The sequence below is a fragment of the Canis lupus genome, chromosome 1 (genome assembly GCF_003254725.2).
Source record: "Canis lupus dingo isolate Sandy chromosome 1, ASM325472v2, whole genome shotgun sequence".
In the NCBI taxonomy this organism is placed as follows: Eukaryota; Metazoa; Chordata; class Mammalia; order Carnivora; family Canidae; genus Canis; species Canis lupus.
The window spans coordinates 113,170,162-113,190,080 of record NC_064243.1 but is presented as its reverse complement, the minus strand read 5'-3'; the positions used below and the strand labels follow the sequence as shown (position 1 = coordinate 113,190,080).

The window sequence follows — 19,919 nt, the reverse complement described above, 5'->3', positions numbered from 1 at the left end:
GCGGGGGAGCGCCCCTCCCGCCTCGGCTCCCCGCCCCAGCCCCGCCCATTGGCCCGCCGCCTGCGGGATCTGCAAGAAGGCCCCGCCCCGGCCCGGCGCCCGGCCGGCCCAGGCCCCACCCCCTGGGCCGCAGGCCCCGCCCACACGCAGATTCGGCCCCGCCCTCCCTGGTGCGGCCACCGCCCCGCCACGCCCATTGGCCAGTCCCGGGCTGAGCCAGCATGTGAGCCTCGCCGAGACCTTCCCCCAGGCCCATCCAGGCGTGGGCTCTCTTCCCCTCGGTGACCCTTGACCCCAGGTCCCCTTCTGTTCCACGTCCGTGAAAGAGTTGCTTCGGGAAGCTCTTTGCCGCCCCACATACCCAAATCTTCCAGCTAACCCCACGATTTCTCCCAGCCCAGCGGGGGCGGGCAGAAGCGGTGACGAGGCACTTTTTGCAAGGAAGGGGAGGGGGAACGAGGAGACCCCGGCGTCCTAGCGCGCGAGCGTTTCGGCTTTGGGGGCGGGAGCACCAGGCTGGGACCGGGGCGCGGTTCTGGCCGCCACCGCACCCCCGCTCCCACTCAGTCCTGTGGGTTTGGCAAAGCAGCTGGCAGGGGCATTACGGCCCATTAGCAAAGGCGAGGTTGCTGGGAGCCGAGGGGAGGGAGCGCGGAGCCTGGGGGGGGGGGGTGGGCAGGCCTTCTCAGCTGCCACAGCCACGGCCCTCCGAGCAGGTGGTCAGCACGTGCGGGAGGGGCGGGAGGGTGGGAGGGAAAGGGTAGAAGGAGGTTCCCGGCAACAGATGGCCCAGGCTGGGCTGGGGCTTTCAGACCAGAGGATGGGAGGGGGCTGGCCATCTGCACCTGGAGGCAGGCTGAGAGCTCCTCCCCCCACCCCCCACCCCCACCAGCGCAGAGAAAAGAGCCGGGAAGGGGAGGGCCGCTTTTATTCCGTCTGAAGTTTCAAGCACCCTCCCTACCCCCTCCCCGACACACAGAAGGGATGGAGCCACGGAGAACTGCGAGAACGCAGCTGGCGGAGGGCTGAGGGCAGCAAAGGTGAGGGCTGCCTCCACCAACCACCGTCCCTCCCCTTTCATTGGCCAGATCCCTGGGAGACCTGAGGCAGAGGTGAGGGGCCTACATCTAGATGAGTCTGGATCTGCACATCAGCGGGCAGGGGACCTAAGGCTCTTCATGTTGGCAAAAATAAGTTAATCCCTGGCGCAGAGTTCCTGGATGCCCACTTTGGAGTGTGAAGAGCAAGATATGGGAGTTCCCTAGCCTGAGGGTTCCCCAGCCCCCAGGAAGGGAGCTAGGGCAAGACTGGGAAGCCCAAGTGTGTGGTCCCCGACCTGCAGGAGAATGGAAAGAAGGCATCCCAGCAGGGGATGGCCGGCTTTGGGGCCGGAATCCGGGGATGGAGGTGGTCTAAGGGGTCTGATCAGATGTCTCTTTTGGTCCGGAGGCTGCAGGCAGTGGCTATGCCTGGCGACTGGCCCAGTAGTGGTGGTAGGTGTCCTGGAAGAGGTCCCGGCAGGCGATGTGGGCACGGAGGCGGGCACAGGCCAGGAAAGCCCCTGCCAGCTTGCGGTGCAGGGCATAGGTCTCCTCCGGTGGTGGGCGCAGCCGATGCTGCAGCAGCACGGGGATGAGGCCCTGCACTCGGCGGGCAGTGTCACCTGCCCCAAAGTCATAGGGGCCCTGGGTGGCAAAGGGCTCCCCCAGGATCATCACTGCCTCCACGTGGGCATCCGAGAATGCCTATGGACAGGACAGAGCAAGAGGCACGCGGTATGGAGGTACAGCCCTCCACTTAACCCAGAGGGACCGTCGTTTCTCTCATACTCTCAAGTATAAACACAAGCCCCCTGCTCCCTGAGGAGTAATAAGCAACCTCCACTTTCTTCAGAGCCCCTAGACCTCCCCAAAATGTCCCTTTATTTCCTTTCAGAGCCTCCAGTGGACAAATAACCCTCTCTCTAGAACTAACAGCCTCCACTTCCCCACCCCCAGTACCCACTAGGAGTCCCCCACTCCCTCCCTCTAGAGTAGATAAATGGGGCCCATTTCCCCAGGGTCTCTCAGTAGCCAAGCAGTCTCCACTCCTCCCCAGTCCTCGGAGCCCCCCAGTAAAAATAAGCAGCCCCGCCAAGCCCTGCAGTGTTTCCAACCTTGGTTTCAAAGCCTGTGAGGAATTTAAGGTCTCGGGATTTCTTCAGGACCCGGTCTCTGTCTCCATTGGCTGCTGCCATCACCACCTGGGGAAATGGGTGTTTGACAGAGGTCAAAGGCTAAGGGAGTAGGGTTCAAGGAGGGGTCTTGAAAACTGGCCTGGCCCTTGCTACATTCTCTTCTACTTAGGCCCTCTCCCCTAAAAGCCTCTCCCTCCCCACCTTGCCCCTGTCTATATCTCCCTCAGGACTGTTCCAGAGCCTGGGGTATGGAGGGGAGGTAAGAGGGTGGTCTGGGGTTCTGCCCACCTGGCCTAGAATGTAGAGCCTGCCTAGAAACCAGCACAGTGAAACAGCCAGAGGAAAATAAATGTCAAGTGCTATTTGTGGGTGGTCCAAACACTCAACTGTACAAGGATGTGACCCTGGCCCGGAACTGCATCTGAGGTTGCCACTGTGCATCTCTGTAAATGCCTGGTGGACATCTGTCTCCTACACTGGGCTTGGAGCCCCAAGACAGCAGGGATCCTCACTGGCTTTAGTCCCAGCTGGACTTGTGGCACAGGGTCTGGCATTCAGGAGACCCTTGGTGAACCTGTTTGGCAAATCAGCTGTGGAGCGACGCCCCTCTCCAACCACGGGTGCATTTAGTGAGAGCAGGAATCAGGTTGAGGGCAGATAGAATCAGAGGCAGCCTCCTGGGGCTCTGTCCCAGCTCTGCCACTTGCGGGCTGAGAGATTCTGGGTAAGGTGCTTTGCCTTGAGCCGCCTCTTTGCTTATCTGTGAAGCAGGGGTGGTGAGAGTCTCTTGCTTTTGGATGGCTGTAGGGAGGCAGGAGGAGCTATCTGCCTGCATGTAGGGAGAGCCATAACCATGATGAGCTACCATTATTAGGAGATGGATGGGAAGATCCCTGCTTCACAGGAAAGTAAAAAGGCTGAGTGAGTGGGGAATGGCAAACGAGAAGTGAAAACCTTAACCACTTTCTTCGGAGGAAGGGGAATACGGGATTCAATCTGGCAGTTCTAGTCTGTCTCGGCTCCCCCTGCCCGAGCCTGTCTGGCCATCTGTCAGGCCTGCGGTCCTCAGGGACTGGTGTGATGGGGCTTTTTTAAACTGGAAAAGGCTGGGGAGCCCAGAGGACAGCCATGCCAAATAGGCCTGGGGAGGGAGGGACACACAAAATGCTCCAGCTACCCAGAGACTGGGGCCCTGGCTTTGTGCCTCAAGTGGCCTGGAGGGAGGGCCCAAGGAGCCTGTGCGGATGTGTGTGTGTGGGTAGAGGGGCTGCCAGCTCCTCTTTCCTGTCTCTATGTCAGGGGTGGTCCCACCATCCCCCAGTCCCCAAGTCAGAGCCCTGAGCTTTGTCTTCTCTTCTCTTCTCTGGGCTCCCAGCCCCCAGTCTCAAAGGCTACTTGCTATCCTGAGAGTTGTCTAACTCTCTGTCCCACCCGTGGGTCTTCACAGCACCTGGAGAAAGTACAAAGCACAAAGCATGGCTTTTCAGACTCAGAGTGATTTGGCTGCTGGGTCCTGCCCCAATCCCTCACCTGCTGGCCCAGTCAGAAATGAATTTCCTTTTGGTCCTCTAGGACCGACTACTCAGTGTGGTCCCTGTACCAGTAGCTTTGGCATCACCTTGGAGTGTGTTAGAAACGCAGCATCTTATGCCGGATTCCAGACCACATTTAGTAGGACCATGCCGGTAGTGGGGGTGGTAGGTGTCTCATAGACACTAAAGTTTGAGAAGCGCTGCCCTACTGGGACTATCCCTTTTCTCTTCTTGGCCTTTGTATGTTTATCAGTCTGGAATACCCACCTTGCCTCTTCCTAATTGGTCTCCTCATCCCTTGGGTCTCAACTATACCTCTTCCTCTAGGAAGCTCTCCCTGACCCCCTAGGCTGGCTCAGGCTCCACCTCTGGGCTTCCACAGTCTGCTGTGCTTCCCTGATCCAGCCCTGACCACTCTGGGTCCTTACAGTCTATCCCCGTCCTGGTCTGTAAGATCTGTAAAGGCAGAGACTGGGTTGCGTTGCTCACTGGGTTGGTACTGCCCAGAACAGGGCTGGGCACAGAGGGGTGTCAGAGAATTCTGGAAGTGATGAGTAAATGAGTAGAAGACCCAGGTCAAATAGCCAGACTCAATAAATTAATGCGATGCCTTAGGCAGGTGGGTGGGAAGGATGGGTAACAGACGTTCCTGACGGGAGAGCTGCCCCCCAGGGAGCAGTTGGCCAGGGAGGTATGTGAGTGTAAGGCCAAACACCAAGGCCCAGGGCAGCCTGGGGTGTGGGGAGGTGGCAGGATGGCCACTCTGGGCCATCAGGGCCCCGTGAGAGTTTGGGAGCATGGCTTCTGGACCTAAGCTCCCTGAGTCTGGATCCTAGGTCTGCTGTGACCTAGGGCAAATGACTGAACTTATCTGAGCTCCAGTAACTTCATCTGTAAAATGGCACCAAAGATGTTCCTAACCTGGGGCACCTGGGTGGCTCAGTTGGTGAAGCATCTGCCTTCAGCTCAGGTCATGATCTCGGGGTCCTGGGATTGGGCCCCAAGTCGGGCTCCCTGCTCAGTGGGGAGTCTGCTTCTCCCTCTGCCCCTCCTTCCCTTCCACTCGTGTCTCTCTCAAATAAATAAATAAATAAATAAATAAATAAATAAATAAATGAATGAATGAATGAATGAATGAATGAATAAATAAATAAATAAATAAATAAATAAATAAATAAATAAATAAATAAATAAATAAATAAATTTAAATGCTTAAAAATGGTCCTGGCCCCACAGAGTTGCTCTATAGTTTAGCTCAGTTACCACATGGATAGCACCTAGAGGAGTACCTGACATCATATTGAGAGCTTTTGTTTTTTAATTTTTTTTTAAAGATTTTATTTATTTATTCATGAGAGACACAGAGAGAGAGGCAGAGACACAGGCAGAGGGAAGAGAAGCAGGCTCCATGCAGGAGCCTGATGTGGGACTCCATCCCGGAATCCCGGGATCACCTCCTGAGCCAAAGGCAGATGCTCAACCGCTGAGCTACCCAGGTGTCCCGAGAGCTTTGCATTTATTAGCTATTACTATTACTATTATTTATGATCTCTTGCTTCCAGATACTATATTTCCCCTTCTCACCCTCACCTCAGTATCAGGGTTGAGGCCCTTCAAAAACCCCAGGGTTGGAAGGACTCACCTCGATGTAATGGTCTGTGAATTCGGTCCCAAATTCCCGGCTTGCACCAAAGTCCAACAGGGTCACCTGGGACGAAGGATGGTGAAAGGGATGCTGGTAGTCCACCAACAGTCCCCACTGTCTGAGGTGAGGATGCCCGGTCCATCCCTACACCCTACCCCTCTTGACAGAGTCCCTGCCTGGCTGCCTGCCTGGGTTCCTGGCTTCCGGTCTCCACACTTCCCATCCACCCCCACATGAAACTAAAGGGACCTGACTTTTATATGTTTGGCCCTAATTATTTTTATAATAGCATGTTCTAGGCATAGAAAACATCTAAAGGATAATAAAAAATATGTGGAAAAGTAAAACGAACACTCACAAATCCCACCACCCAGCTTAATTTTAAATATGACCAATCCGAGTGGAGCCTCCCGCAGACCCCGGCCTGATCCGACCTCCCCAATGTCCCCATCCTCTCTTCCAGGGTCATCACTCTCCTGAGATTGTCAATACTCAGGTATTATTTCCCGAAATTCCCATGTGTGCATTTCTACATTTTCTACATACGTGTGCACCTGGGAACAACAAATAGTAATACTCTGTGTGTTTTAAAACTTCACATAAATGATATTTATGTTATCCTATGGCTTGTCTTTTGTGCTTGACATGGTTTTGCAATTAATTCCCATTGCTCTGCGCAGCCCTCGCTCATTCATGTTTTCACTGCTGTGTAAGGACTTCATCGTGTGAATACACCACAGTGTGTTTATCTGGCCGATGGACACTGGTTGTTTGCTATTTAAAACAGTACCCAATGGGCAGGTGTTTAAGAGTTTCTCTAGGGCAGTGGAGTTCACACTATTGATCACAAACCGCAGTAAGAAATACAGATTGAACTGGGTGCCAGTGCCCAGCCACACACAAATATAAGGTCAAACAAAAGCGTCCCGAAATAATGTGGATCTCTCCCATCTGTGACACACTGATATCTTCTATTTTATGGCTTTAAAACAAAAAATGCCATTGAGACCCAATAAATTGATGTCAGGACTCCTATAATCACCCCCCTCACCCTGAGTTAGAAAAATACTTCCTAGTGATGTGAGCCCAGCAGGGACACAGGCTATCTATGTACTTGGCACGGAGGGGGTGGCAAGAGGCTGAGGCTGGAGACTCAGTGAGACCACATTGCGCTCAGCAGAGGACTCAGACCTGCTCCTGAGGTGCATGGGGAGCTGTGGAAGGGACAGCTTGGCCAGATTTGTGTTTTCAAAAGATTCTTCTGGGGACGGAATGGGTATAGACCTCTTTGGAGAGCCACCTGGCAGCCAGGCTCACTGAGTCTTTCTTACCCCAGGCCTTTGGCCACCCTGTGCCCTCTGCCGGGGACATTCTTCCCTGCTCTTCAGGTAGCTGACCCCTTCTCATCTTTCTGGTTTCAACTTTAATGGCACTTTCTTCCAGAAGTCTTCCTTGACTTCACCTATCCTGTGCTGAGTCAGGCATGTTTCCTGGGTCCCCACAGCCTGCCTATGTCCCCCCTCCCCATCACTGCCCACTCTGGCCTATGCTTGCCCGCCATGGTACTATAACTACTTGGTCATCACCATCTGGTCATGGGTCCCTCTCCTGGACTGGGAACTCTGAGAAGGTGAGGATCAGGGTTGTCCTGGCATTACTGTCAAGGGGCAGCAGATGCTTGGTGTGTTAAATCAATGCAGAGTGCGGCAGTGATGACTAACTGCCTTCCAAAAATTGTGCCGCTAGGGTACCCATTTCCCAGCAGATTCCATTTTCCAGCATCCCTTGCATCTAGACAGGCCTTGTGACCAGTTCTTATCAATGAAACAGTACAGAATGATGTGTCACTTCTAGCCAAAGCAATTAGACAGGGTGCTACCCTCTTGACCTCTCTTCCCCCTTTCACTGGAAGAAGAACCGTGCAAGACCTAGGGGATGATGCAATCACAGAAGGGAAGGATCCTGGGTCCCTGAGTCACATGTAGAGGACAGCCACTCTAGCCTGTTATGTGGGTTATAACTACTACTGTGTTGAACTACTGAATTATGGGGAACTTATCTGTTAAAGCATCCTATGTACCACGATACACATCACAAGGAACCAACCTGGTGGCTGGAGGCATCATACAGGAAGTTGGCCCAGTTGGGGTCTGTCTGCATGAATCGGAACTCAAACAGCTCCCGCAGACACAGCCTCAGGAGCTGGAAGCAGATCTGGAGTGGGGAGGAGTAACAGACATCTCAGAGTCATCTGCCCCTATAGAGCTCTCTCTGGCTTGGAGAGGGACTGTGGGTCTATCCACCCTACTAGACCTGCCCTCCCATCCTGAGACCCCATACCTGGTTCCGGATGTCCTGGCTCAAGCCTTGGCACTGGTCCAGGGGGACCCCTCCAGCCAGCTCCATGCCCAGCACCCGCGTTGTGCACAGCTCCTTAATCACAGCAGGCACCCGGAAGAAGGGGTCATTTGCCAACAACTGCCTGGGGCAAAAGGGGTGGGACTTCATGCGTCAGGCCTCAGTGGCCCACTCAAGGCCTCCTCCTCTTCCTTTGAGAAGTACTCTGAAAAGTCTAGGTCTTGCCTTCCCTCCTTGTGCATGTCTGTCCCAAGCGATGGTCAATATCTAGCCAGACTGACATTAATTCAGACATTTCAATCATTCATCAAATATCTCCTTAGAACCTACTCTGTGCCCACCCCTAAGGTGGGTGCTACTGGAGCCCCAGTTACCACTTCCCTACCGGAAACATTTCTATGACTTCCGGTTGCCCCCAGGATAGAGCTCAATGTATTAAGCCTGATGAGCATTACTTTTTCATCAATTAATTATGTAATCCATCCAAAAAAAGAGTGGCCGATATACAAATCTCCAAGTCCATAGTGATACTCCTTGGCTACTCCTTGGCGTCATTACTCTGAACACTGTTAATACTGACTCCTTGGGGGCAGCCCGGGTGGCTCAGTGTTTAGCACCGCCTTCAACCCAGGGCCGGATCCTGGAGACCCGAGATCGAGTCCCGCATCGGGCTCCCTGCATGGGGCCTGCTTCTCCCTCTGCCTGTGTCTGTGTCTCTGCCTCTGTGTGTGTGTGTCTCATTAATAAATAAATAAAATCTTTAAAAAAAATACTGATTCCTTGGTGTCTATCTCTGTGCTAGATGATGCTGGGTGACAGAGCAGTGGATGAGCTCTGGGCCTGCATCCCCTAGACACAGAGACCATATTCTAACAAATATACAAATGGACCAATAATAGATTGAGTGAAGTGTGTCAATATGAGATTTGGGAGGCAAAGAATATGAGCAAGACCCATGGTTGGGAGCTGTGGGATGGCTGGGGGGGCCAGGGGGCAGGGAGATGTGCAGGGCCTGGGGAACGATAGGAGTTTTATTCTAAGGGCACTGGGAAATCCTGGAAGGGGCTTCCATACCCCACACAGGAGTGCCCTGGCCCAGCCCACTTCATACCCTTCAGGGTCCCACTTGGGGGCGTATATTTTTGTCCTTGTTTATAAAATCTCTGATATTTGAACCGCTCCGCCTGGGCCAGGCTCTGTGCCAAGCATTTAATCGACACAATCCCCTTTTTTCCCTCACTCCCATATAAGAAGGATGCTCTCCCGAGTGAAGATTCAGGCCACCCAGCCAACTGAGGGCTGACCTGGGACTGGATCCCACATCTGAGTCCAGGGCTCATGCCCTGAACCACTGCTTTCTACTGCCCCTTCTCTCATTCTGCATCTACAGACCTTGGGTCCGTACACCCGTGGGCCATGCCGTGGAGGGTCTCACTGGGTGTAATTAACTGCTGCATGTCACGATGCTTCTAAGATACAAACACATTGTTCTCTATAGCTGAGTCCTGCATTTTCGCTGCTGTATCATAGTCTGCTGTGAATATACGGTAATTTATTTATCTATGTTGCTGGATGAATTTGATAGATTTGGGTTGTGTCCAGTTTGGGGTGATTGCTGCTCCGAGCATTCTGGAAAAGGCTGATGTATATACCAGCCTAAGTGTCCCTAGAACATTTGTTTGCAAGGAGGGCGGTTATGAGGTTTTATGTGAATACTGGGCCTTGATGAGGCCAGACTGTTCTCCAAAATGCTTATCTCAATGTCTCCTCCTGCCCAGTGTATAAGGGATGACCTGGAGCCCCGTTCTTTCCCCCTCATGACACTGTCACGCTGCTTATGCTTTGTCCATCCAACAGTGGGGGTACCTCACTGCATAATTAAGTACCTGCTGACAAATCCATCTCCCCCACCAGACCATGGTGGTTGTGCATCCCATTTAACATATGAGAAAACTGACAGAGAGGAAGTGATGGGCCCAAGCTCACGGAGGACACGGAAGATAACTCACGTCAGGAGTAAACAGAGGGATGGATGAGCAAATGAAGAGAAAAAGTTTGCCAGCCCCAGCCCAGGCCTTCAGCTGCCAGGCCTTCAACTTCCCCTTCCTCCTGGGAGCGACGCAAGGGATCCTGGGGGAGCCTGCAGAGGGCTCAGCTCACCTGAAGTTCTGGGCACAAGCTGCCTCACGACGGTAGTCACACTCCCAAGCCAGCTCCTGCTGTAAGGCCTGCAGGCTCTGCTCAGCAAACAGGCCTGAGGGGGCAGCTGCATCAGCCAGGGGAGGCCAAGCCTGTCCCCATAGGACAGCCACCCCCCAGGCTTCCACTCAGCGATGTCTTCTCTTGCTAATCAGGTCTCTCCCTGTCTGTCTGTCACAGGTCCTCACACCTCTGCTCTTTTGTAGGTCTTTTACTACATTGTCCATCCAAACGCACCTCCCCTCTGTCCTTCATATAGCTACAGCCTCTCCGGAAGTCTCTCTCCGGGGGTCTCCTTCTCAGGCACACATGCCAGTCCCCAGGCATCTCATTCATGGTCACACACACCATCTCTCACACTGTTCTCACGGCCTCAAAATCTTACTTCCAGACCTAACACATGCACACACACGTGCACACACACACACACACACACACACACACACACACACACGGGGTCCCGCTTACCCCCACCTCCTGCTTCTGTGGCTCTTTTCCAGACCTCCAATCCCTCTCTGAGCACCCTGTGTGTCTGTTTCTGAACTTCAGGGTGGGCTTCTGTCCCTGGGACTGTTAGATCTCTAAGTTTGTCTTTTTCTGACCCATTCAAACTCTGGGCTCTCCCTGCCATAGCACCCCTGCTTTCTGTCTCAGACTCATGGACTTACACACTCGCCCACACTCATACATATGGGCATTCCCCACCCCGAGCTGGCCTCTCTCCCTCCATCCAGCCCCACTTTCTCCTTTTGGGGCATCCCTCCCACAGCCAAGGGTAGACCGGCACCTCACCCTCTGGCAGGGCCACGCTCATCCTGAGCACTGCCAGCAGGTTCTGGATATCACTCTGGATGCTCTGGGCCACACCTGGGTACTACGAGCAGGAAGGGACAGGGGGTACAAGTCACTTGGCTGGGATAGCAGGGTGCCCACTCCTACCCCTGCCCTGCCTCCCCGCTCACCTGGATCTTCACGGCCACCTCCGTCCCATCCCTCAGCGTGCCCTGGTGCACCTGCCCGATCGAGGCAGCAGCAAAGGGCACCTCCTCCAAAGAGGCCACCTTGGCCCGCCAGTCCCTGCCGAGCTCCTCTTCGAGAACTTTCTGGGGACAGTGGTTGAAATGATCATTACTGGAATTACGGGCAGCTGAGTTCACTACCTGTGCTGAGTGCTTCATCACATGCTGAGCTCTGGGCTAAGCTCCTGGCTACTATTCAACTTTACAGATGAGGAGACTGAGGCTCTGCCAGAAGTTTCTTGGCCAAGGCGACAAGCCAGGCGCCAGTGGATTGGGAGGCCTGGCCTAAGCCTGTACTCCCAAGGCGATGTGGGCTATTGTGGGGATTGCTATTATGTATATTTGAGACTGATATAATCCTTTGTTATACTCCTAGATTATATTATCAACTCGAAGTGAATGTGATAAAGAAGAACTAAAATGTACAGAGGGCTTCCTGTGGGCCGGGACCTGTCCAGAGTGGCTTGGAGAGAGGCACTAATGACCCAGGGACACATGGCAAGTGAGCAGAGCAGAGATCAGAAGGAAGGTAGGACAGGCAGGCAGCTGGATCCGGATTCCACACCCTTACCTAGTAATTAGAAGTTACTAATTGCCAGGTGCTGTGCCAACCTATTTCCATATACAGTCTCCTTTAATTAAAAAACTAGTACTGAGGTGCCAGGGTGGCTCAGTCAGTTGGGTGTCTGACTCTTGATTTCAGCTCAGGTCATGATCTCGGGGTCCTAAGATGGAGCCCCTTATCAGGCTCCATGCTTAGCATGGAGCATGCTTGAGATTTTCTCTCCTCTGGTCCTGCCCCACTCCCCACGCTCACATGCACGCTCTCTTTCTCAAGTAAATAAATCTTAAAAAACAAAAACAAAAAAAAACCCAACTAGTACTAATAATATCAAGAACTTGCATGTCACTCATGGTGTGTCAGGGGCCCTTTCTAAGTGCTTTACATACACTAATTTATGCAATCCTATGATGTGGGTGTTACTATCACCATGGCCATTTCACAGGTGAGGTAACTGAGGCACAGAGAGGTCTGAGATCACACAGGCAGTACCTGGCAGAGCTAGGATTTGAACTGATAAAGTCTGGCCCCTATCCATTGTACTTCCCTGCCTCTTTAGTAGCCATGACAGGGCCCAGAGCCTGCCAGGAGCTGGACTTAGCACTGTGCACCATTCTCTCATGTAATCCTCTCAACAATCCTCTGAAATATGTGCCTTAGTGATCCCCATTTTACAGATGGGAAAACTGAGGCTCAGAGTCAGACAGGGGGATCAGGCAGGTGGAGCACGCCTCCCTCACCAGTCTTCCTTGGCCAGGCACTCACCAGCATCTGCCAGCGGGGCATGAAGTCGGCGCTCTGGCGGACCCGCTCAAAGATGCGTTGTAGCTGAGGGCTGATGAAGCTGTTGTCTTGGGAGACAGGGGGACAAGGGAAGTAGTGAGGGAGGAGGCGAGGTGGGGTCCCTGTGGGAGTATCTGTGGGTGGGTGGGTGGGGTGGGGAAGAAGTAAGGTCGAGGGTCAGGAGTTGAGGGTCATGCTGTACCCTGGATGCTGAGCATTTGGCCAACTTTGAGGGCGGCCCCCCGAACTGTACACAAGGTCTGCACAATCCGCTCGGCATTGGCCTCTGACAGGAAAGGGCTGGAGCCTGGCCGGGAGCTGCTCTCTGGGGTGGAGAGAATAATCATAAGTATTATGATCACACAAAAAATCATGATAGCACCACTGCATAATGGCTAAGATGAAACAGACAATACTAAGTGTTGACAAGGATGTAGAGCAGCCTAATACCCATATTGCCGATGAGAGTCATGGCACAAGCCCTTTGGGAAGCTTCCAGAAGGCACACACCTACAGCCAATGTAATTTCTCTCCTAGGTATATATGGCATATGGGTGTCCACTGACAGTTATTCCAAGACGGTTCACAGCAGCACTATTCATAACTATCCCCAAATGGAAATAACCCAAATGACTGTCAAGAGAATGAACAAAGGGATGATAGACAGTGACTCCTACAGCATTGACTGAACAACCTACATCCATGCACAGCAACATGGAGGCATCCCTCAAACAGAATGTTGAGCAAAAGCAGCCAGACATGCATGAGACTATGCTGTCTGGTTACATTGGTGTAAGGGGGAAAAACAGTCAAAACTGATCTTGGGGGTCTGAAGCCAAGATAATGGTTTCCCTTGGTGGGATGAGTAGCCAAAACAGGGCAGATCAGAGCTTCTGGAGAATGAGGCCAGTCATTCTCAAACTGTGGTTCTGGGAACACTGAGGGTCCCTTGAGACCCTTCAGGAGGCTCTGTGAGATCAAAATTATTTTCATGATAATATTAATGTTATTTGCCCCCTTTTTACTCTCATTCTCCCATAAATGTCTAGTGGAGTTTTCCAGAAACTCCATGACCTCTGATGATGCCATTGCTTTGATGGCTGATGGAATCACCTGTGTGTATATCCTTGTGTTTTAAAAATTTGTTTTCGGGATGCCTGGGTGGCTCAGCCATTGAGCGTCTGCCTTTGGCTCAGGGTGATTCTGGTCTAGTCCAGTTCCCTGCAGGGAGCCTGCCTCTCTCTGTGTGTCTCATGAATAAATAAATAAATAGGGATCCCTGGGTGGCTCAGCAGTTTAGCACCTGCCTTTGGACCAGGGCTTGATCCTGGAGTCCCAGAATCGAGTCCTGCATCAGGCTCCCTGTATGGAGCCTGCTTCTTCTCCCTCTGCCTGTGTCTCTGCTTCTCTCATTCTGTGTCTCTCATGAATAAATAAATTAAAAAGTAAAATAAATAAGATAAATAAAATCTTTAAAAAAATAAAAAATAGAAATTTGTTTCTACTGAAATTAATACATTACAGTATATGTTAACTAACTGAATTTAAATAACATCTTGAAACATTAAAAATATTCTATTTGGGATCCCTGGTGGCTCAGCGGTTTAGCGTCTGCCTTTGGCCCAGGGCCCAATCCTAGAGACCTGGGATCAAGTTCCACGTCGGGTTCCCTGCATGGAGCCTGCTTCTCCCTCTGCCTGTGTCTCTACCTCTCTCTCTATATATGTCTATCATGAATAAATAAATAAAATCTTTAAAAAATAAAAATAAGGGATCCCTGGGTGGCGCAGCGGTTTGGCGCCTGCCTTTGGCCCAGAGCACGATCCTGGAGACCCGGGATCGAATCCCACGTCGGGCTCCCGGTGCATGGAGCCTGCTTCTCCCTCTGCCTGTGTCTATGCCTCTCTCTCTCTCTCTCTGTGTGACTATCATAAATAAATAAATTAATTTAAAAAAATAATAAAATAAAAATAAAATAAAAATAAAATAAAAATATTCTATTTTAATCTCTAATGCAGTAAATATCCATAAATATAACCACAAAATATAGTCCATAAACAGGTTCTTTGGGGTCCTTATTCTATTTTTTATTGAGATAGAATTCACAAATCGTGTAACTCACCCATTTAAGGTAAATAATTCAAGTTGTACAACTATCACCACAAGCAATTTTGGAACATTTTCACAGCCCAAAAAGAAACCCCATACCTATTAGCAGTCATCCCCCATTTCTCCCAACCACCTCAACCCGAGGCCCCAGAAATTACTGATCTGTGGTATCTATGCATTTACTTATTCTGGACATTCATATGAATGGAATCATACAATATGTGACTTGCTGCGTATGGCTTCTTTCACTTAGGATAGTTTTCAAGATTCATCCACACTGTAGCATGGATCAGTACTTCATTCCCTTTTATAGATGGATAATATCCCATCAGGTGAATATAACATATTTTGTTTATCCATTCCTAAGTTGTAAGGGTGTGCAGGGATCCGGAGACTGAAAAGTTTGAGAACTGCTGTCTTAAGGTTTCTTTTTTTTTTTTTTTTTTTAAGATTTAATTTATTTATTCATGAGAGACAGAGAGAGAGGCAGAGACATAGGAAGAGGGAAGAGAAGCAGGCTCCATGCAAAGAGCCGGATGCGGGACTCGATCCCAGGACTCCGGGATCATGCCCTGAGCCAAAGGCAGACGCTCAACCACTGAGCCACCCAGGAGTCCCAAGATTTTATTTATTTATTCCTGAGAGACACACAGAGAGAAGCAGAGATATAGATAGAAGGAGAAGCAGGCTCCTCACAGGGAGCCTGATGCAGGACTCGATCCCGGATCCTGGGATCACGCCCTGAGCCAAAGGCAGATGCTCAACTGCTAAGCCACCCAGGCGTCCCTGTCTTAGGGTTTCTTGATCGGGGTACACAGATGTATCTACTTTGTGAAAATGGACCAAGCTATACGTTTAGGATATGTGTATAGCTCCGTATACAAATTATATGCTTATTCAATATAGCATTTATTAAGCTTTTATTTATTTGATAAAATATTTATTGAGCTCTTTGGGGTGCCTGGGTCGTTCAGTTGGTTAAGCCTCTGCTCAGCTCATGATCCTGGGGTTTGGGATTGAGTCCTGCATCAGGCTCCCTGCTCATCCCTGCTCCCTGCCTGCTTCTCCCTTTGCCCCTCCCCCCTGTTTGTGCTCTCTCTTACTTGCACTCTCTCTCAAATAAATAAATAAAATCTTTAAAAAAATTTTTATTAGCTCTTTATCTAGCTAGGGCTCACTCTATGCCAGGCAGAGTTCCAAGTGTCTCTGTGGATTCTCTGGCTGAATCCCCACAATTAGCCCAGAAGGAAGAACTACCAGTGCCTCAATTTTCAAGGTGAGGAAGAAAGACATTCAGAGAGGTCCAGTACCTGGCCCTGGGTCACACAGCACAGAAGTGGCAGAGCTGGAGCTGGGTATAGACCCAGTTTGGCTTTACCTAAAGCCTAATCCTCCACTTAAACCCACCTTTTAATTTAATTTTTTCTTTTGTAAAAACTTGTAGGAACTCAAACTCTAATTGTTTTTCTCACACTATAGGCTTCTGCCCATCATGACCCTGCTGGCAGCTTCATGAAGACACTGAGAAGTGGGTACTTTTTTTTTTTTAAGATTTTATTTATTCATGAGAAATAAAGAGAGAGAGAGACAGAGACAGAGACAGGCAGAGGGAGAAGCAAGCTCCCGTGGGGACCTCGATGCAGGAACTCAATCCCAGGACCCCAGGATCACGCCCTCAGCCAAAGGCAGACGCTCAACTACTGTGCCACCCAGGCACCCAGAGAGGTGGGTACATTATCAGCCATTTTCTTCAGGAGAAAACTGGGCTCAGAGAGATGAAGTCACTTGCCTCAGGTCACACAGCAAGGCCAGGATCTGAACCCAGGCAGTGTGGATCACTCACCTGCTGGTAGACGTCCTCCTGGCAGGGACTTCTTGGCCACCTCAGTCAGCACTCCCAGCCCCAAGCCCACAGCCAGTCCTGCAGAGTAAGACAAGAAGAGCCTGGGTGCCTGCCTGCCCACCCCTGGGCCTTGTCCCCCGACCCCGTGTGCTCTCAGTTTCTCCCTAAGCAACCTGACCACCAGCTCTCTGTCGGCAACTCTCTGCTTATCTCTTATCAGTCTCTTACTCTCTCTCTGCTTGGGGCTCCCTTGGAGGTACAGCTACCTCTTTCTCCATCATTCTGTCCACGTCTGTCTCCCGGGCTGACGGATCTCACCCCTGGCTGCACATCTGAGTCCTCTGGGGGACTTTGGTCAATATGAGGCCCAGGCCCCTCCACTGAAGTTCTCCCTAAATGTGACCTGAGATGAGCCTTGGAATTCATGTATGTATTTTAAGCATCCCAGATGATTTTAGCATGCAGCCAAGGGTAAGTAGGCCCTGAAATGACCCTCCTGGGTCTCTCTGTGTTCCTATTACTTCCATTTCTCTGTCTACAGTTCATCTCTTCAGGCCCACCTCTCCTCATATAAGTTGGTTTTTCTGTCTCTCCCCCTCCCCCTCCCTCCACCTGGCACAGCTGTTCAGGCTTCTCTGTGTCCCTCCTTTTGATGTTATCTCTCTGGCTTTGCTTTCCTCTGCCTCCTCTTTCTCCTTGTCCCTAAAGACACCTTGAGTTTCTCTGCCTTTTTTTTTTAAGATTTTATTTATTCATGAGAGACACAAAGAGAAAGGCAGAGACATAGGCAGAGGGAGAAGCAGGTTCCCTGCTAGGAGCCTGATGCAGGACTCAATCCCAGGACTCAGGGATCATGCCCTAAGTTGAAGGCAGATGTTCAACAACCGAGCCACCCAGGGGTCCCCTCTCTGCCTCTTTCACCATCACCATCTCTGTAAATCATTGTAGCTGGCCTTTTCTGAGCGCTTGCTATTGCTTGGATCCATTCCTGGGGTCTTATATGCATTAACTCATTTTATCCTCACAGAAAAGGAAATCTTAAGGCTCAGAAAAGTTAGGTAACGTGTCCAGAGTCACGAAGTGAGAATGCCGCAGAATCATCCCTTGAACCCTGAGCAGTACTGGTATCAAAACTCTAACCAGTGCATTTAACTCCCTCTTTATACTGTCAACCAGTACATTTAAAATTTGAACCATGATCCATACTAAAGACATATGCCATTAAATAAGAATGTCCTTTACTTGGGACACCTGGGTGGCTCAATGCTTGAGTCTCTGCCTTCAGCTCAGCGTGTGATCCAGGGCCAGGGATCGAGCCTCGAATCGGGCTCCCTGTGAGGAGACTCCTTCTCCCTCTGCCTATGTCTCTGCCCCTGTCTCTGTGTCTCTCATGAATAAATGAATGAAATCTTAAAAAAAAAAAAAAAAAGAATTTCCTTTACATGTGCACCTATATTTTCCATTCTTCTTCTTCTTCTTTTTTTTTTTAAGAGTTTTTTAATTTGAGGGGCGCCTGGGTGGCTCAGTTGGTTAAGCGTTTGCCTTCAGCTCAGGTCATGATCCCAGGGTCCTAGGATGGAGTCCTGCATCCATTGGGCCCCATGCTCAGTGGGGAGCCTGCTTCTCCCTCTCCCTCTGCCTGCTGCCCTCCTGCTTGTGCATACTCTTTCTCTGTCAAATAAAATCTTAACAAAAAAAAAAAATTAAAAAAAAAATCCCAGAGTCCCTCAGATCATGACCTGAGCCGAAGTTGCTTAACCAACAGCCACCCAGGCATCCACCATTCTATTCTTTTTAATGCTGGTTCCAACCCACTAAACTATTTCATGCAGACTGTGACCTGAAGTTTGAATAATCCTGCTGCATAATTTAAGGTCAAGTAACTTTGGTTCCCTTCACCTCCATTTCCTCATATATAGAGTGGAAATTAACACTCATTAATTCAGTGCAGAGATATCAAGTATACATGGGGCCTTGTACATGCCAAACACTCAATAAATGTTTCCTTCCTCTCTTTCTCTTTGCTTTGTAGGCCTCTGCTTTCCTTCTCTTTCCATCTCTCACTACTCCCCCTGTCTCTGATTCACCCTCTCCCCCCTTGCTTTATTCTGTAAATGTGGCCTCCTCTGATCTAGGTCACAATTTTCCACAGTCACACCTACCCCCAAAGTTGGCCAAGCGGCTGATGCGGGAAGCGGGCACCTTGCGTTCTCGAGAGCGGTCGCTCAGCTGGGAAATGGGGAGAAGGTCTGAGGCTGGAAAGGTAAGCATAGTGCCCAGGGAGTCCAAGCAACCTGCCCCGATACCCTTCCCCAAGCTTGGGAGATCAGCTGCCTTGACGGGGTGCTGCGGGGTGGGTGGGAGCCAATGATACCTGGGGCCGGGATGTCTTCCTGACCCGGGCCTCCCGTATCCTGCGAATGTCCTCCTCACCCAGGCCTCTACCAGGCCCATCCTTATGAAGCATTTGGGCCCGCGAACCCCCATATGGCCCCTGCAAGAAAAGTGGATATCGGTAAGGAGTGGAGGACATAGGATCCCTGGCCCTTTGGGGCCCCTCCCCGTCACTTTAAGGCCTAACACCTCCCTCAGCCTCCTCCCCTAGGAGACCGCTCCCCCTCTTACCCACCAGTGGGGCCCAGGCCCCAGGGCCCCACAAGGCAGACCAACAGTCCGGCCCAGCTGTCCACAGGTCCCCCTCAGTAAGCCCCCCACCTCCAGCCACATCGCCTGTGGGAGAACGGGAGGGATTACTCGAGTAGGAGTTGGCACTGACCTCCCTGCTTTGCCCTTGTCTCCGCTAAGCCCTCACATTCCTCCGCGTCCACTCTAAGATTCCCACCCACCAAAGACTTCCTTTCCTGCTACTAGTTCCCCCAGTTTCTCCTGGTTTCCTCTCCGGTTGCTAGGAACCCATAGCTCTTCCTGCGCACCTCCCAAAACCCACTTTCCCCTTGTCCCACTCCCCGCCGTTGCTAGGGTCCTCCCCCGTTGCTAGACACCCACAGATTCTCCGGGGCTACCTCTCCACTCCTCGGGGCCCCCCTCGTTGCTAGGCACCGCCTTCCTCTCTGTTGCTAGGCACCCACAATTCCTCCCCCCCACCTCGCCCGTTACTGGGCACCTCCCCCCGTTGCTAAGCACCCACTGTTCCCGGGATCCGGGTCCGCTACTAGCGGGAGCCTCCAGCGCTTCCGGGAGTGTCTGCACGCCCGCCCCCTCCGGTCAGCTAGCCAATGGCGGAGCAGCAGCTCACTCCCGGGCGCGTAGCACGCTCCGCTGTGCGTCGGGGGCGGGGCTGGGGGCGGGGCCTACGGGGGCGTTGGGGCCTGCTGGGATTGTTGGGGCGCACACGTGCCCTTTTATGCCCCTCCGCGCACTTGAGTGCCGCGTGCGTGGCAGACCTTTCTTTCCCCCACGCTTTTTTGCAAACGCCCCATACAACCTCCGCATCTCTTCCCTGCACGAACATCTTGCCGGCCTGCTTTCTTATTTTGACCCCCTCAGCGGACTGGACGCCTCTCCTTTGAACCCACATCTCCCCAGCAAACGCTTCCCTTGCACTGGGAGCCCCTCCACTTTGCACATCCACCCGCTGTTTCAGGCACCCACACCCTGGCACCCAGCTTCTTCTCTTGCACATATAAACCCTTTGCTTTGCTTGCCAACTGTCTCCCTCTCATACTCTCAACC

At 51.6% G+C, this 19,919-nt stretch overlaps 1 protein-coding gene across 5 annotated transcripts; it reads right to left on the bottom strand.

The window, feature by feature from the left end:
- Positions 1–910: 910 nt before the first annotated feature.
- Positions 911–19,509, bottom strand: COQ8B (coenzyme Q8B). 5 transcript variants are annotated; one of them, XM_025424940.3, is made up of 15 exons: positions 19,375–19,509; positions 18,852–18,956; positions 18,601–18,720; positions 18,389–18,455; positions 16,227–16,304; positions 12,477–12,599; positions 12,257–12,342; positions 10,873–11,013; positions 10,703–10,784; positions 9,872–9,965; positions 7,694–7,835; positions 7,460–7,567; positions 5,351–5,416; positions 2,156–2,242; positions 911–1,745 (listed from the first exon to the last, which is right to left on the bottom strand). In XM_025424940.3, exons 2-15 carry the CDS (start codon positions 18,951–18,953, stop codon positions 1,464–1,466), a joined length of 1,578 nt encoding a protein of 525 aa, XP_025280725.1. In that variant the 5' UTR covers positions 18,954–18,956; positions 19,375–19,509; the 3' UTR covers positions 911–1,463. The 5 variants fall into 5 exon arrangements, with proteins under 5 accessions (XP_025280725.1, XP_025280726.1, XP_025280727.1 ...); XM_025424941.3 differs by having other exon boundaries at positions 19,371–19,423; XM_025424942.3 differs by lacking the exon at positions 19,375–19,509 and adding an exon at positions 19,250–19,268.
- Between the last annotated feature and the right edge of the window lie 410 nt (positions 19,510–19,919).

Bases quoted from the DNA above. Each gene is read 5' to 3' on its own strand.
- COQ8B (XM_025424940.3), bottom strand. From the start codon at position 18,953: ATGTGGCTGGAGGTGGGGGGCTTACTGAGGGGGACCTGTGGACAGCTG. The intron at 18,456-18,600 runs GTATCATTGGCT...CCCATTTCCCAG, and splicing joins GGAAGACATCCCGGCCCCAG to CTGAGCGACCGCTCTCGAGA. The intron at 12,343-12,476 runs GTACAGCATGAC...CTGTCTCCCAAG, and splicing joins CCAAATGCTCAGCATCCAGG to ACAACAGCTTCATCAGCCCT.